The sequence below is a fragment of the Chaetodon auriga genome, chromosome 20 (assembly GCF_051107435.1).
Source record: "Chaetodon auriga isolate fChaAug3 chromosome 20, fChaAug3.hap1, whole genome shotgun sequence".
Classification (NCBI taxonomy): domain Eukaryota; kingdom Metazoa; phylum Chordata; class Actinopteri; order Chaetodontiformes; family Chaetodontidae; genus Chaetodon; species Chaetodon auriga.
In genome coordinates, this window is record NC_135093.1 from 10,832,912 (window position 1) to 10,851,331 (window position 18,420).

At 42.2% G+C, this 18,420-nt stretch overlaps 2 protein-coding genes across 2 annotated transcripts; both read right to left on the reverse strand.

Annotated features, from left to right (window-relative positions):
* Nucleotides 1–3,690: 3,690 nt before the first annotated feature.
* Nucleotides 3,691–9,303, reverse strand: pgap3 (post-GPI attachment to proteins phospholipase 3). Its single transcript, XM_076760303.1, has 8 exons — nucleotides 8,887–9,303; nucleotides 7,991–8,088; nucleotides 7,676–7,828; nucleotides 7,473–7,535; nucleotides 6,509–6,570; nucleotides 6,260–6,396; nucleotides 5,935–6,139; nucleotides 3,691–5,805 (listed from the first exon to the last, which is right to left on the reverse strand). The coding sequence occupies exons 1-8, from the start codon at nucleotides 9,170–9,172 to the stop codon at nucleotides 5,742–5,744; spliced, it is 1,068 nt and encodes a 355-aa protein (XP_076616418.1). The 5' UTR covers nucleotides 9,173–9,303; the 3' UTR covers nucleotides 3,691–5,741.
* A 4,705-nt stretch (nucleotides 9,304–14,008) lies between these two features.
* LOC143338957 (myosin regulatory light chain 2, skeletal muscle) lies at nucleotides 14,009–15,785 on the reverse strand. The gene is made up of 5 exons (XM_076759878.1): nucleotides 15,750–15,785; nucleotides 14,603–14,783; nucleotides 14,360–14,438; nucleotides 14,202–14,250; nucleotides 14,009–14,110 (listed from the first exon to the last, which is right to left on the reverse strand). Exons 1-5 carry the CDS (start codon nucleotides 15,783–15,785, stop codon nucleotides 14,009–14,011), a joined length of 447 nt encoding a protein of 148 aa, XP_076615993.1.
* Nucleotides 15,786–18,420: the final 2,635 nt, after the last annotated feature.

Sequence of the window (18,420 nt, forward strand, 5' to 3'; positions counted from 1 at the left end):
CTCCTGCTGCACACGCCGGTGGAGGGAGTGTTACAGGCTGTGCTTCGGTACAAGTACCAATATCACACTGTGAAAACACTCTGTTGCAAGTCGGAGTCCTGCATGCGCTGTTACTTTGTGAGTGCACTCAGGAAAATGTAGTAAAAGTGAGGGAAAATGGCCCCTGTGACACTATCATATATTAGATTATCAATGCAAGAGCCAATTTTGAACTATTTTCTCTAAAAATCCACCTAATTATTATTTTCATCATGGTTTTATCTGCTGATTATTTTCTCATTTAATACCTTGACTGGTTGGTGTGTAAAAATTCTGAGAATAGTGAGAAATGCTGTCACAATGATTCAAAGGGACACCTTCACACAATGCTTATTGTCTCCAACCAATAGTTCTCAAGTACCTAAAAAATTGTATTTACTGTAAGTGCAGTGTTTTAGTAAATGCACTAACACAATTACATTGCACCACTGAAAATACTAATGTGTTTCAGTAGTTGTTACTCCCCCAGTAAGGATATTATGTGAGTGGGCTTGTCACATTTTCTAACTTTAAAGTCGCTTTGCTCTCAAAAATATGTTTTGCTTATCGTTACCTCACTCGGGTGTTTGTTTTTTCCCTGTGCAGAATGATGTGTGTGCAGAGTTTGACACCAGACGACTGTTTCCACATTCATCTGTCATTCACCTGAGTTTAACACACTGTGCATCAGCATGTATCATCCTTGTGAAATCGTCTTTGCAGGCTGTAGAGACTGTTTACAGACGTGTGTACAGTGGCAGACTCAGACTGTCTGACTGGCAGGGGCGAAAACACATACAAATGGCACCAGCGTGCAGGAAGTGGTTATGCATTTATTGTGAAACAGTTCCAAAACCTTTTTAAGATTAAAATTGTTTTATTGTGTGACTCAGAGTTAAAGTCTAACTACTCCAGTACACCTCTGTAAAAGAAATACACACAGAACAATAAAAATTTAACCATTCACAGACAGTAGAGAAAAACTGACTAGGGCAGCTTAGAGGCCCCTGCATCACGTTTTGTTGCACATTGGGCCACAGTGGAGAGCACCTGCGGGGTAAAATCCTGGCTAAGTGCTGACATCGTCCTCACCACTGATTGTGATTCTGACATTTTACATGTGTGTACAAGCTGATTTTGTGACACTGGAACCACTCATGGATGTGGAAATTCAACTGTTTTCTGAATAAAAACATAATAGACACAAACTGATTCATGTCTTAAAACATGTCGGGAGGCCACAGGTGGACTGGGGGGGTTGATAAAACATGATTAAGTGTCCTCATACTGTGTCCTTCCAGTGGAGGAAGATTTTATGATTCATACACAAAAAACACTCGATCTCACATTTCCCCGAGTTGATAGCTTTCAACAGAATACAATTGTTTTCACAGGTTAAATCCCAACGTGGAGTAAACTGGACTCCATGTGGTAAAATGCTCCTTTAAAGAAAATGCCGAATGGCTCCTTTCAGAGTTTTATACTTGCAAATTTTTCACAACTTTATATGCGGTTTGGGGGTTTCATCTACAATATGTAAGATGCTGTTTGATTTATTAAGGTTATAAATCTTAATCTGGAAAAGTGGTGGAGCAGAAGCATAATGTAGCAGAAAACTGAAGCATAAACACCTCAAAACTGTATTTAAGTACTGTACCTGAGTAAATACAGCACCACACTGCTCGACATTAAACTCATGGCAATTGCATAAACCATTATCGACATCTACTATTTGTCAAGTGTAACAGGACAATGGCTAAACAAAGAGGAAGGTCTGCCTATGGCCTCTATGAGGCTGTTATTAATGACTTTATTAATCATTAATTTAAAAAAATCATGGATATTCCAACACGACTTCCTTCACCGAAGGATATCTGAGTACCACTGAATTTCTAAAAGGGAAATGATTTGCGTTATGCTGCCTTGGAGCATCTTCATATTTCTCATGCCCTTCACTTCACGGTCACAAATCAGGAGTCGAGGGAGGAAGAATAAACTCCATTCATCCCAATCTATCCACTCTCCCCCACCCACAGCAGCCAGGGTCAGAGTCCAACCTGCTGCACAGAGCTATCAGGAAGCAACAAAAAGCTCCTCACTGAGCCACGCAGAGCACACGTCCCAGACTGTTCACATGGGCGAGTGGTCCCGGTCCTGCTTAAATGTTTGGTTCCCACAGAATAAGTCAGCATGCTGCAGGCCTTCGAGGGACAGAGCCAATTCCGCACTCTGGTTGTACGATTTTCTCAGCTGTAAACGTCTGTAAAATGAATGAAGTTTTAGGAGGAGTTCTCAGGCATCGAGTCTTGGATAACGTTTGCTGGTTCTGGAGAAATGTGCAAATCCTCATTTTAGCTATAAAAGGGTGCATTTGGAAGTCATTTTTCTTAAAAAATACACTGAAAACATGACTCAGATAACAAAAACTTGGCTATAATCGTCTATAGGACTCATTAATTGTTGGGATCTGCATGGAGGAGGCCCGCAAGTGGGTGAGAGATACTGTGTGCAAGTGAAAGAGTCCAAGAACAACTACGACAGAGTGCAGCACACAGGCCCACAGGAATCTGCCTCGGCGATACTAGAGACATAATGACAACTCAGAGACTGTGAACATGTAACACTGGCACAAATGGTACAAGGTCAGCAGGACCTTCAGACTGCAGTGGAAGAGGGGAGCGATGAATCAGAGACTACACATGTCACTTACTGTGGAGCCACTTTTTGTGTCCTGTGCCTTGAGTTTAGTATACTGACGGACAGGTTCAAGTTCTTATGCAGGTCGATTCAATGAGCAGCGCAGGGAGGAAATACATTATCAGGCATGGTGCTAATATATTGTTAGGCAACAGTGGAATGTACTTCAGTGCAGATATTTGGTACTTGTACTTTGAGTATTTACCTCCACAACATTTCAGGTAACTAATGATACATCAGTATTAACACTTTACATTTGGCTGATGATACTAGTACTTTCACTAAGGTAGGAGTTTGAATGCATTGCATTACTTGTAATAAAGTATATTTACATTGTTGTATTGATACTTTTACTTAAGCAAAGGATCTGAAAACTTCTTCTGCCCCCGAATTGAAACGAATTATGAGCTATGCATGGAGAATATAGAGCAAAGTACAAAATAAGTGCACAGAATTACACAAAGTTGTGTTGATAGTGCAGGGAGCACATGTCTAAAGGCACACTTACCCATGCAAAGATGTTTATCCTTAATCAGTGGTGTGTACAGCATGTTATTCCACTTGTCTACTCATATTTATGCACTTATTAACTGGACCACTGACACAGATTACGGAAGAGGAGAAAAATGATGAACCGAGCCCCATTCCTTATCAACAAAGAACACTTTTATTAGTTCCATTTCTTTCAGGGTTTTTTTTATTATTTTTTTTTATTTTTGGTCAAACATCAGATGTGAGGTGGAGGAAAGTGCACTCAGTTGGAGAGGTGATGGTGCACAGGGCAGCAGGCAGGGGGCAGCAGATGAGTGAAGGAAGAGGAGGGAAGTGAACAATGAAATGATTTAAAGAGCAAAAACTTTGGAATAGTTTTTTTTTTTTTTTTGGTAATTCCTCTGGAAAATCTTCTAACTAACCATAATGATACCAATGAAATGATTCAACAAGTTTCTTATAAGCAGACAAAGTAGCTTCAGCTTTGACTATGATTTTGTGATCTTTTTTTTTTTTTTTTTCCCAAATGGGCTGTTCGAGTTTTAGCTCTTATATATTTATTGTCATAAATGGGCCCCAGACACCTTTTCATGAAGGCCAGAGCTTAATAAATATTACTACATACATCTGAGAATATAAACCATTTTGACCTATAACAAATAGAATATACACTTTGAGTGTCTTCTCTCATAAGGCCAGTATTTCTGCCACAATTTCAGGAATCTTTTTTGCCACCCAAACCTATGACAACCTCTCCATGACTTTCGTCCTCGGTCTTCCCCCACCCCCATCACAGGCTGTCAGCAAAGCTAAATTTACCCGTCGTCTCGCACACATTCACGCGGCAAACCTCCAACATATGCACTGTATGTATACACACACACGCACACACACACACACTGTGACACATCAGTAGTTTTACAAAAGGATCAAGCACAATCTAGCTCTCCCTCTCGCTCACACACACACACACAGTGATTCAGTTCATGATGGCAAAAACAACACAATGTTACATCAAGGCAACGTGTACACACGTACTGGTCATTGTTCACATTCTCACACAGAAATACAAAGGCATGGGCAGAATTTCAAGCAAAAAAAAAATGCATGGAAATGCACAGACACACACATAAAGTGCACATATGGAAGGGAAACTGTGAGGAATGAAGACATACATGGTATGACTTCAAGAGTTTTGGTGCCAACTGTGAGGGAAAAAAAGATTTGATTACAAAAAAGAAACACGGGCACTGACATACAGTGTGGAAGGCAGACATGGAGGGAAATAAATGGAGCATTTGACATGATTTCATCATTTAACAGTGTTCTGTAAAGCAGCTGGTTGTGTGTGTGTGCCATTCTGGAGATTATTACAGCAAGAAATGCAACCAAATCAAAAATGGGTGTCAAACAAACACCTAAACACTCATTCTCTCTCTCTCACACACACACACACACACACACACACACACACACACACACACACACACACACCGCCTAACCCCAGAGTTAAATCAGAAACAAACAAACAAACAAACAAACAAAAAAAGCCTGCAGCTTCCTGTTGCAGCTTATTGATCCCAGCTCAATCATTTTCTCCTTTTCCTCACACTAAAAGGCAATCCAGGTGAATAAAAACAACAGTTTATGATCATCAGGCATATCCCACCCAAATTCAAAATCAAGTAGAAGCGTCAACAGAACAAAGCACAAACCGGCCGACAACAACAAAAGGATTTAAAACAACTAAAGGCAGCTGATGAAAATGAAAATCTGAACTTCTAATGAAGAGAAACAACAGAGGCACAACAATGAAGGTGCGATGGCGAGAAAAAGAAAGAGACACAGTCAGCTAGAATAGCTTCCAAACATAACCCCCCCCCCCCTTCCCCACCTCTCTAGAACAATCTACTGGCAGCCCCTCCCTTCACAAGGGGCACCTCTCTGTGTCCACCAGTCCACTTTTGGCACACATGGACCCGACACATGCTGGATCAAAACGGAGCATATGATGACGGCCTGGCAAAGGGATTTGGTGCCATCTATTGTCAGCCATGACAAACTGCCATTCGTGCAGAGCCAAGCGTGTTGGACTTCCAAGAGGCTGGTGAGAGTCAAATCATGGGTTCAGGGGATCAATTTCAGAAGTACCTGAGAGTCGAAAGAAACACTACGTATCCCAATTGGAAGTCAGTAAAATGGGTTTGCTGTGGGAGAATACAAAACTTTTTCCTTCATCCTGTTTTGCAGTTACAACAAATGACAAAAGAACCGTAGAGCACACATCAGTACAAGGCAATGTTAAGTAGAGCAAGCATCAGCTGTGATAAATCTAAAAGAAGAGAGAAATTACCCCCAAATGAATAAAGAACAAAAAAAGACTAGAAGAAGAAAAATGTAAACAAAGTCTACTTTGATGGAAGTCAGTGTGGTGTCATGCATGTCATCTGGGAGGCTGAGCTACTTCCGTGTTCGGGTGCCCTGATTGGAGAAGTGAGAGGGTGTAGGCATGGTGAAGAGGCGATGAGCTCCTCCTACTCGACTTTGACACCCATCTTCTCTGTGTTTAACAGGTAGAGGCTGTCGTCTATCAGGAAACTGGAGGGAGAATGAAGGAAGGGTCATTCAGTAGGTATTCATCCACATGCGCCTCAAACGTTCCTCTCCTGCTTTGATGACACTACAGGAAAGCTGTGAAACAAAGGCAGAGTAGGCGAGCCGACCCACCTGTAGAAAAGGAAGTGGACCGGTATGGTGCTGAGGTGCCACACGGCGTGAGCATCTAGGATCCAGAGCATTGGGGGGAAGTCCAGCAGCTCCAGCAGGGCCAGACCATGAAGCAGCACCACCACCAAGCCACACTTCCACCAGTACGGCAGGGTCCGTCGGTTCTGCCAGCACCAACACAGCCACCACAGGAGGTTCACCATGCCTTTAAAGACACATTTGAAGGACAAGGCACCAGATAAGAGTCACCTTAAGACTGTAGATCAGTTCCTAGAAATATCAACCAAATATGAGCTTCAATGGGACTATGGAGCATTTTCCGTACCGATGCTGGCGTTAGCAGCCATGTTGTAGCCATAGTCGAAACTGACAAAGGTCAGGTAGGACACATGAGAGGTAAAGGCCAAGATGAGCAGGACTCCCACCATGCTGGACACCCCGGGTCGCCTCAGGCCCAATGTTCTGAAGAAGAGAGGGGGGAAGCAGTGAGAGCAGAAACAACAGATGTATTTTACATTAACCATAAGAGTCCCAGAAGATGTGTTTGTTTGAAAACTCCTTTTTTAGAGCTCACCTGACACAACATAGGTAGATTGAGTACAGAACGACAGCTGTTGCACAGAAATAGTCCATTTTCTGAAAGAGATCAACACAAGCAGACAAAAACAGACTTACTGACGACACAAATCAACATCAAGACCAAGAGACAAAGACTTGTGTCTGTTGAATGTTACAGACAATATACTGCACACAGCTGGAGGGCTTGTCAGTAATGGCATTAGGGTGTTACTGATTAGCTAAGCTTATTAGCCAATAAACAGAAAAAGACTCATCTCAGGAGGTGGTCTGGCAGATGGAAAGATATTTTAGCAGTTCTACACTTCACCAACAATAAAGCTGCAACAAGTGGTGTTTGTTATATTTAATTAACGCTGAATAAAGCGACTAAATGTGAAAAAGTTGCTTTTAGCTGTGCTCAGCTTTGGTTCCCTGGTCTGCATCCATACAAACAGCCATCAGCTGCCGTCAGCTCACGACTCAACGCATCCCTCTCAGGAGGGACAGCCTCCTGTCTCTCTGATGTCTGCCATCCCTCTCCATATTTTCACATCTAACTCAGTGTCAAGTTTGAATGAAACGTGTTATAATAATGATAAAATTACTACTTTTGTAAATGGAGTCTGGCGGCTTAGGCGAGAGCGATATAGCAGCAATCCGTGGTTAAACAAAAAGGATCTTACCCTTTCACAGAAAGGTCTATCTCTGTAGAGATCCTGACCATAATGCTGTCAGACACTTAGAATAACAATCTCATCCTGTCAGTGGCAAAAACAATCACTTTTAGTGGATGAACATTGATGGTGTGCAAACACGCAGAGGGATTACATCGCAGCCTGCTTCGCTGCTGTCGGAAGCTGTGCTCACACTCAATACTGGACCAGTTTCAAAACCTGCTGTCTCCATTAGTCACTTGGGCTCAAAAAAGGGAAAATAGGGTCAATAAACACACTCTAATCTAGGCAGTCAACAACTGTTACCTCAGTAAGATAGGTGTCCCGGGTGTGAAACACTGTGGACCAGAACCAGGCATTAAGAGACACCTAAAGAAAGACAGGCCCTTGTTAAATAAGCACGGTAAAGCTGCCATGACATGAGTGTCAAGTCTAATACTGGTGTATTTATTTGTGTAAATTCTTTCCTTTCCTCCATCTCACTCTGACAGACGCAGAACTGGACTCACCAGAGAGAAGGCGTTGATGGTGTGGTACATGGGGCTCTGGCGTGGCACCGTGCTCCGATAGCGCAGCAGCATGAGAAGGCAAGCCACGCCATTCAGCAGAGAGGCCAGGGCAGACGCTGGCTCCTCAAAACACAGGAAGCGCGCAAACGGCCACTATGCAAAAAATAATATAAATCACTCATTAACTGCCTCAAATCAGAAACCAATGCTGAACAGATTACGTCGCTCTTTTAGAGGACAGAACTCAGCTTCAGGTGTGATTCTACGATGAAGCTCGGTGTGACACACATACTGGCCCCTGTAAGAAGCACAAACCTTGCCATGGAACTGCGGGACCCTGTACCCCTCGGCCTGGTAAAGCCCCACGGTGGTCCACATGCACTGATAGCGACAGTCATCACGACATGTCCAACCTAGAACAAAGGAACAGAGAGAGAGGAGCTGAGGACACGAACAGATGCCGACATAGGTAAAAGGGTCAAACTCAGTACAAATATTCAACAATAAAATACATACTGGAAAATATTTTGACTAACTGTACAGAACTGAAACAATTAGACAAATGACAGACAAGTATATGTTTTGAGTACTGCTCTAAAAACCAGGCATTTCAAGATGTCACCTTTATGCTTTGGGAAATTATGATGTGCTTTGTTCACTGTTTTCTGACCTTTTCTAGATCGCGCAGGAAATAATGGGCAGACTAATCAATAGAATGAATGGCAGCCCTGAAATGTGCTCTCCTTGTCTGCAGCTGGAGAAAAGGGGACAATGTCTCCTCTCTGGCTGGATGAACCTGTACCAATTCCTTCCTCTTGTGTAAAACTTTCAACTGGCGATTAGATGATGAGCTGTTGTGTTTTCAAACCTCACACGATACAATAGGCCTTTCGTGACACCTGCTCAGCCGGAAAAACTGGCTTTCAACTCACTGCAACTTACGGTGATACTGTGTCCCACTGCTCCAGTCTGAAACAGTATCACCCATCATGAGACGCCAAAAGTTAGGGAAAATACAACGTCACACTGCAGCATACTGTACAAAGCAGCTTCTGAATGTTAACTACTAGCAAAGACAGGCGAATTCAGCAAATGCTACAACATAGCCAGACATAAGATTGCTAAGTGGGCACACTGTTGAGAAGTGTAGCTACAGACTGCTAGCAAGCTAAGTTAGCTTAACTTACCTGACGACAACAACAACAACTCACCTGTCAGCGCCATGTACTGCGGCTGGGCAGACTGAAAGCCCCGCAGCCGAGCTCCGGTGCAGTTGGTCCGGACACATTGCTTCACACAGTCTCGGTAAACCGGCTCCTTGTCGCCTTGAGAGGACTGTACAGTGTTCGCCGACGCCAGAAGCAGGACGACAGTGGCAACAGCGGGGAGTCTGACAGATGTGCAGCGGTGTAACGCTGAGGCCATGGTGGTGGGTCTCGGCCTGTCAGAACTCACAAAGGCACGGCGGGACGACAGCGGCATCGATGGCTTCCACATCCGACGGCCCACATTACCAGACAGCCATTCCTCGTTTGTGGCGACAAACCGGGCCTGAAATGTTTCACGGTTACAGTAGCGTTTGTCCACTGTTGCCCTGCTCTGTGGTCAGGGTCAAGTTTCACACTCATGCAACGTTTCCGGCAGTCATTACCAAAATAAAACACTCATCGGTGGACGTTTGTGGCAACCTTTGTTTTCTGTGATAAAACATCACGGATATCGTATCATCTTTGTGCGATCTGATCTTTTAGTTTCGAGAAATATGTTTTTTGTTTTGTTTGCCTCGTTGTTTGAAAATTCAGTAGAGGTTACGCAGGAGAACATGTTTTTGTAAACGTGTTTTTTTTATTTTGAAAACAGAAGAGTTCGTTACTGTTAACTTTACTTCCTGTTTTGCTATGCGTCACCATGTCACGTGATTCATTGACCTCTTGATTTTTTTGTACGTTAACTGTAGATTTTATGGTTGCTCATGTCATTTTTCTCTTAAAACAACAGCATCAATAATAATAATAATAATAATAATAATAATAATAGTAGTAGTAGTAGTGAATTTCCCTTGGTGTGAATTTCCCTTGGGGATGAATAAAGTATCTATCTATCTATCTATCTATCTATCTCTAGTGGTAGCAGTATTATATCGTTATGTTATTTGCAAAATTAAATTAGCTATAATAACAAAATTTAAATAAGAAACAATAAGATAATAAAACACAGGCATATAAAAACATTAATCAAGGAGACAATATCTAAGTGGAGTAAACCCCACACAAAACCTGTGCAATACACATGCTGATACACAATTGATAAGATACAACATAAAAAGTGTACTATATAGTCAAGTAAAAGGAACTGCTTTTTAAGTGCCTCCCTCAGTGGTCTTGGACTCGACTAATATAGTATGACATTAACAGGTGTCTTCCCTATTGTGGAAAATGTCTCTTGCTTTGAATATGCAATTCTTTTCTCGGTGTCTAATTTATCACATGCATCCATCACCACAGTCTGTCAACATCAGTATTTTGCAAATGGTAGATGATGTTGTCTTTTAGCCAAATGAAGTGGTGACTACTGACAGATGTCAATACTATTTTCTATATTGTTGAAGCAACAGACAGCTGTTTAATAACACCTAGTGAATAAAACACAACATGTATTTATTGGATCAGTTTTACTTTCTGGGCATATTATATGGTTAGATAATTGTATAAATGTACTGAAAAAAGTAGCCTCCTTCACAGCTGATGTTATTTCAGGAAACACATTTAAGATTAAAGATGAAGACAGCAAGAAGACATATAACAGCATTAACTTCCTTTATTCTAATCCACACAGTTGCAATACAAAGAGCGGTTACATTTAACTTATTATTAACAGAAACAAGACATTCTTCCAGCACGCTTACACAAAAAAAAAATAAAAAAGTTACATTAAAATCTTTTATTTAGTTGACCGCATTGTTTTAAAAGGCAGGCAGATTTTGACCTCCTAGTGTCTTCATCGCTACACAAATAGTTCGATTACATCTTAAACTCTATATGGAATTTCTCCTTCGGGAGACTAATAAAGGCATTCTGATATGGACGACACATTGGAAATAGACAGTTTCCCCTAAATGTTGAAATTACCAACACACACTAAGAAAACAACAATTTTACAACCATGAAAATAAAAATACAATGACATAATTTCCATACCATGCAGTCCCATCAATAATACAACTAGGAAGGTTGCTTATTAAAAGAGTTTGTGGTATATTTGCTCATTCACACCTGCATATATTACTGCATAAAATCTGACAACCCTGTAGATTTCCCTCTGCATCAGCTTTTTGAAAAATAGTCCAACTCATCGTCCATGTGTTTGTGAACCTCAGATATCGAACTATCTCCAGAAGAACTAGATTAATACACCGCAGTTAGTTACGATAAATGTGATGATAGATGTATTATTACACTCTCACAAAATATTGGCAAGTTAAAGCTGAAAAGACCAAACAGAGGTTGCATGAGGTTCATTTCTGCTTCCAACATTTCAGCCATTCGAGTTTTCCCACGTTGTTCAAATGTAGGAGATGAGCAACTATATGTGCTACTACAGTGATGCGCATCACTGGAATCACCATAAGACAATGAAAGGTATTTCCATTCAGGCTCAGAAAGTGGGACACCAACACAGTAGTTAATGGAGGAACATAGGAAATTAAGGTAATAACAGTGTTGCTGATAACAATCTGCAGGACCTTCTTCTTCTGGGGGTGGATAGATCTTCCTCCAGGGCTTGATCTATTCAGGGTCCAAAGGATGCAGGAGTCACAAAATCCAATAACAGGGAGAGTCCAAACAAAAACCAAGATAAGGATGATGTTAGTCAAATGTTCATCACGTACAATGGCAAAATAACAACCATAAATGATGGTCACAATCCAGACACCAACAGCCATCAGGACCCGGGGAGTCAGACTCTTTTTTGCCCGATAGATAACTGGATGAAGCACAGCTGTGTAACAGTCCAGACACATACAGGTCATGAAGAGAGGCCTCCCACACAAATTGAATGAATACAAGAAGGAAATAAATGTTTGAAACACCATGTTTCGTCCATCTATGTAGTTGTACGTCTCTGGTTGAAGAAAGACCAGATAAACCCCATCCATGACAGTGACATTGAAAATGAAGACCTCAATGGGAGAGAACGGGATCCCTTTTCTTCTTTTCTGAAACAAGTCCATAAGTATGGCAACAGCTGCAGGGAACCCAAAAACAAAGCAAAGTATAGCGACGCCCATCCAGAGCATAATGTTGTCCACTTGGTCTTGACACAGCAGGGTGATATCAGCTGTTGCATTGTGGTAGTCAGTGCTGTTACTTAACCAAGACATTTAGACTTGTGGAGATGCTGTTGCTTAAAGAATGCACCACCACTAATCAACTTAGAATAGCAATTGAAACAGTCGACCTCTCGCTATGAGTAAAACCACCGTATGACCTGCAGTTTTTGAGAGAGTTCTCTCGATTTGAATAATACAGGTGCAGTGGTGGCAAACCACCATGGTCTGTCACGTCTATCAACATACATCAGCTTTCCAGTCAGATTTGAATTAGTTTTACTGTAAAATCAGGACGTGACATTGCATAACACTGCGTCTGATGTGTTTTATATGTTTTCAGCCACAGTTTCATATGACGAACTCTAAGAACGTGACGAAACAGAAACACATTGAAATCCAGGTTAGATTAACTTGATTGTTTTTTCATTTTATTCATTTTATATTCATTCATAGACACCAGAAACCTGAATAGTTTTTCCCGAAAGGCCTTTACTCTGTTTACTCTCCTCCACACACACACACACACACACACACACACACACACACACACACACACACACACACACACACACACACTGCATGGTGCAGTACAACTCCTGTTACAAAAGATACAATATGTGCAAATGTAGCATAATGCAGCATATGTATTATTCCTGACTTGAATACAAATGCTGAACACTATATGTAGCATAATGTGTCAGATTTTATTCTTCCCTCTTTTATTTAACTTTGACTTCTAGCACATTGTACATGTGGTGAATGAAGTGATTCTGATGTTTATCTAATATTGGCCATTTTGGTCTTCCATACAAGGCATGCTTGCTTTCACATTTTCACACTGAGTCAGTGCAACCGCTGTGTATTCTCTCCCAGTGAGAGAGTTTACCCTAACAGCAGATGTTGTGTCTGAATCCGGCAACCCTTCATTCACAGGGCGGCTCTTCGCTAAACACTGGAAAAACTACAGTTTCGAAATCCCAACCATAACTTACGAGCTTAAATCAGATTTGAAGCTCGATTAAGCTTCACTATATTCATATTACAGTCAGCGTGCAGTCAGTGCTCTACAGGCCTGTCCACGGTCAACCAGCAGCGCTATCACCCACACCCCCACTTAAACCAACAGACACAGTGTCATACGAAAGATAGTGGATTTTATTTGTACTTCTTTATTAGTTACAGGCACAGTCACAACAACAGGAGAGAAACAGCAGCGAGAGGGAGGAAGAAGAGTCGTATACAAAGATGTTTTACTTTTGTTTATTTCATCCCTGCCTCCCACTCACCATCTTTCACCATCTCTTTCTCTGTTTACAAGATTTAAAAAAAAAAATCATGCTTTCCTATTTTCCCTGCAACTTTTCCTTTCGTAGCTGTGTTTAAAAGGAGAGACAGATTAAAAAGAGAGGGGTAGGCAAACTATTATAGTACAGCACTCCCACTCTTTTACTGCTCATTCTCCCTAATGCAAACAAAGGGACAAATCCATTAAACACTCTGTGTCAGGTTGAGACTAACAGACCATGTGGGTCAGACTGCTTACTTGTTTCAAGCAAGTACTGTGCTTGCACCACAGCACCCAAGAGACACTGTTTACTGACTGCTGTATACACTGGACTGCAGATGCATACACGCTGTTCGTAGGTATGATGCACACACTGTTGGCCTCAACATGGAGGGACAGGATGAGTAATGGGAAGAAAAGGAGGAGGAACAACAGGCAGGGACAGAGATAGAGAAAGTGTTTCAGTGCCACAAGATTATTTTTATTGAAAATAATCCCATGATCCCCTGTTGGTACTCACACTCAAACACCCCCACAGCCATCAGTCCTCTCACTGAGTATCTCAATAAAGGAGACAAGTCTTTCGTAGTGAGCTGGCAAGTGGAAAGAGGGGGCGGGGGCGCGAAAGCGTGCAAGGAAGCGTTGGAGAAGGGGGAGTGAGTAGATGGTGCGGCAAGTATGGGTTTGAACGGAGGTAGAGATCTCAAGAGAGGGGGATTTACTCCTCCTTTTCCTCTCCGTGTGTGATGACGTAGCAGATGTTCTTGTAGTCCACATTGCCAGCCACATCAGGGGGGAAAGCAGCCCACAGGTTGGTCATCTGCAGAGGAGGGATTAAAGAAATGTCTTACAACCCTGAATGACTCATGACAAACTGTGAATATGAGCGAGACAAAGACTGAGCAGCTCACCTCCTCAGCGGTGAACCTGTCGCACTGGGTGGTCAGGAGCTCTTCAAGGCTGGAGAGGGGATGTGGAGAAAAATGAATTTCAGACGGTCTGTCTTGAGTAAAGAATGTGGCACAAAGAGCTCAGACTGTTGCGATAAGTTAAAAGAAAAAGCCCTTACAATTCCTTCTTGATGGAGCCAGTGCCCTCGGGGTCCAGGACCTTGAAAGCGCTAACGATAACGTCCTCTGGATCAGCACCTATGAGAGCAAAAGCAGTTAATTAGTCTCAGTTATAAAGAATAAAACAGGTAGAGAATGAATAAGATAGATGTATTCCTTATGATGCTAAACAATGTATGAAATAAGACAGAAAGCGAAAAGCACGGGAGGTTTGAACAGTGTGAGCTCATGTGTCAACTCACCCTTCAGCTTCTCGCCGAACATGGTCAGGAAGACAGTGAAGTTGATGGGGCCGCTGGCTTCCTTCACCATGGCCTCAAGCTCCTCATTCTTCACATTCAGTTGGCCCATGGTGGCCAGCACGTCCCTGAGGTCGTCCTTGCTGATGATGCCATCTCTGTTCTGGTCGATGATTGTGAAAGCCTGCCAGGGACACAGTTAGGTAGGAGAGGAGAGGTCAGTCCGTGGATAGAAAAAGGAAATTGTCCTTAATTCGTTGCTCTGGTTGACATTCAGAAGCCCTCAAACTATAAACAACAATACAACTAATTAAAGGAAAGAAAACTGAGAGCCTCACATTTCTCACAAGTCCTTGTCATAAGACTGGCTTAAGATGATTATTTGTGTGAGACAGTCAGCTGACATCAACTTGTAAATGTGGAGCTGTTTTCCACCTCTCTTTCCACATAGCTGGGCGTAGCACCCGGTGAAACCAAAGATGGCATTGCAAACCTTTTGGGACTTGGCAGCTGGTCGGCCACTTGTCTTTCTAAGGTGTTAAAATGGTCTCGGAATGTCAGACAAGCCCCTTGCGATATTTAAGGAGAAGGTATTGATTACAGCTGTCACCCCCACCTCCATTTTTCTGCCTTGTCGCTAAATCTTCTGACCCTGTCCCCAATGTTACTTCACCCTCTAAAGGGTCAGCTAAGCCAATGTTGCCATTGTATTCTCTTTTCTTTATACCTGTATACTATTCCCCTTTCTCTTCCTTAAACATAGATTCAACTTTAGGTGCAGAGACCTCTAAATCTTTCTTGTTCTTTCTACCCTGAGCCTGTCTTTCCTGCTTTGATTAATGTCACAGCCCACCAGCTGCTGGGAGGCATTCCTGTGGGGTCACAAAGCGAGTGTTTTGAGTCTTTGAGGCGGATTACTGAGCTCACCCGGGGGAGAGGTAGCTGCTGTCATCAGAAAACTCAGATTTACAGTCCTGTCGTGCTGATGAGGACATTTTTGCTGTCACGCAGTCAGCCTGATCATGTCTATATCATCGTGTTACCGCTAAGGTCAACAGATATATGAGGGTCTTCTCTCAGTCTGCCTGAATTTGTATGACTACAGAACCTCAGCTTTAAAGTGCACAAGATGTGATGAAGAAAACTTTACCTCCTTGTACTCCTGGATCTGGCTCTGCTCAAACATGGAGAACACATTGGAGGATCCACCCTCACCCTGCTGCTGTCTCCTCTTGGCCTTCTTGGGTGCCTGTGAAATGATGGAAGATGACATATACTTCAAATTTACAAAACATCACCCAAACAGACTCCACTATAAGATGCAGTGATCCTGAATATAGGATACTGTGTGAGGTGAAAAAGAAATGGACACAAAGGAGTCCTAAATTGATGGTTTTAGTAACATCTATATCCATACTATGGCTAAGTAAATTAAAGAATGCTCCAAAAAGCTTCATTAAATCACTGTATCTGGTGGCTTTTGCCAAATTGCCCATTTTGTTTCTATCACCCAATTTAGTGGGTATGGTACTATACAATAGCTTTGGGGACTGCAAAAATAAGCCAGTGATCCCAAAAATTTTCAGTTTTTCATCACGCTTAAGCTTTGACATGTTAGGTAAAATTTAGATCAAGGCAGCAGATAAGAACTAGAACTGGGTCCAAATCTACAGTTTGGTAGGCTCTGTTCAAGAGACTCCTACAACTCTGCTTCACGGGCTGTTGGTAATCCAGAAAGCAAATGTTTCAGGGATGCTTTCATCTCATCAGTTTAGTGTCAAGAAGCTCCAACATCCCTAGAGACCTCCAAGGAACATGGCCACACTCACCATCTCTCAAGTTTGTGGGGTTGTTGTTGGTCAAGAAGAGAAGCCTACGCCAAAGCCGATGTGACTGACATGTAAGAGCCGGACCCTTGGGGCCTTATATACTAGCCCACAGGGGGCTAACTTTAGCCACACCATCAGGTTTGGCAGGGAAACAGAGCTTAGGGAAACTAAGAGAAAGAGGGAGGAGCGAGAAGGTGGCGGGTCGGATCGACTTACCAATGTTCCAAAATAGGTCCTCAGGAGTCTTGGAATGAGGTGAATTCAATGCCAACACACAAGCCTCACTTTGGTGCCATCTGTGGACTAATATGGCAAAACTGACAGACAGGGAAAGCTGTGGGACAACTGAACCGACCCCCTACCCCTCTTCTTCCTCTTTTTGACACACTGACAGTCTTTGTTGTGGCTATTTTTGTTTCTTTTATATCCACCGTGAGAGAACAAAACCCAGGGTATGATGTTGCTGCTTTACTCCCTTGATACTCACACATATGGTATTAACAGTAATTAACAACCTTCACACACTCAAGGTGCCAACATGCAGTCTCAGTTAACATATCCTGAAGTCATCACCAGTCTAAATGATAGGTTTGATCTGAGGTTAGTGCCCGCTTCCAGATTAGTGGTGGCCAGCAGGGTGTAAAAACAGTCATGTATCTTGAAAACGACGTTGGTCCACCTCCAGCGATGGCACACGACTACTAGACGTCTAGAAATAGTGACCTTGCATCAATTAGAAAGACCAACAGTCCCTTAGATATAGGAAATACTTGGTGGAAATGCTGTACGTCTAAATTTTGAAAAAATAAAAATAAAATCTAGACCACATTCTACACAAACAAAATCAGACCCTCTACAAACATTTCACATGCATTACGTTCACACTTCTAAAGGCCGCCTGTTGGTTTCTTTTTCATGCTGTTTCATTATTTTGTGCAGTTTAGAAGTGCAAACTGTCATACACAGAGAGAAAAGAAAGAATTATGTTTCATAGCATATGACAGAGTAACTCATTTCTCATCTCTCTCTGTAATATGGGGCAATGTGATAATAATTTGCATCTGTGATGGGAAACAGCACATGATGATTGGCTTAAAAGAGCCACTTTCCCACCATGGGCACACTAATTTGGGTTGCTCCTGGTGGTTCCCAGTATAGTTGCTTTAGAAAAGGAAGACTGGCCCACCCACTAAACTCCATATATGAGCTCCATAGGCTGCCATCAATCACACCACTGTACAGCTAAGGTATGTATTGGGATCGAGCACCAGCGTGAAGTGATACTGCTCCTTCAGTCATGTGTAGACCTCCTAATTTACATGGCAAAATATGACCTAATTTTTCTAAAGGGGTCACTGATACATGACTTTTTAAAAAAATATTCTGGGTGTTTATTCTGGGATTTACATTCATATTGAGATTTTATCTGATCCAAGGTCAGACCCCTGATTATCTAAGATCAGAGAGGATCATTTGCAGAGAAGCGAGCAGAACTTAAATCCGACAAGAAGATTGCCGCCAACAGCACAGCAGCTACTTCAAGTATGGGCTCGAAGGTGAAAAGAGAGACAGAGGAGAAAGAGACCAAGCTCTGTCAAAGACCATAAAAACAAGACAGCTGTAGTGACTGAAATAGCGCTGCCTCCCCCCCCTCATTCTCTTTCTCAGCCATTTTGACTGCTAAAATTCGACAGACTTCACCCTTCTTGGCCTGCTTTGCCCCCCGTACCCCCACAATCATTAGCCTGCTTTAAAGTGATTTGTAGTGATTAAATCACTCATATATAGACAAACTGGACAATTAAGTGATTGATAACATTTGATAACAGGGCTTGGTATCAAACCTCGATGTATTTTTGGTGTCAGGCAACAAAGATGGCATCCTGGTAATCCTGATTATTATCCTGACGTTTCTAAATATTCAATTTAGGCAAAGTTTTTGTTCAGCTGTTTGTATTTGGCCAATATTTAACAGCTGAGCCTTATAGAAAA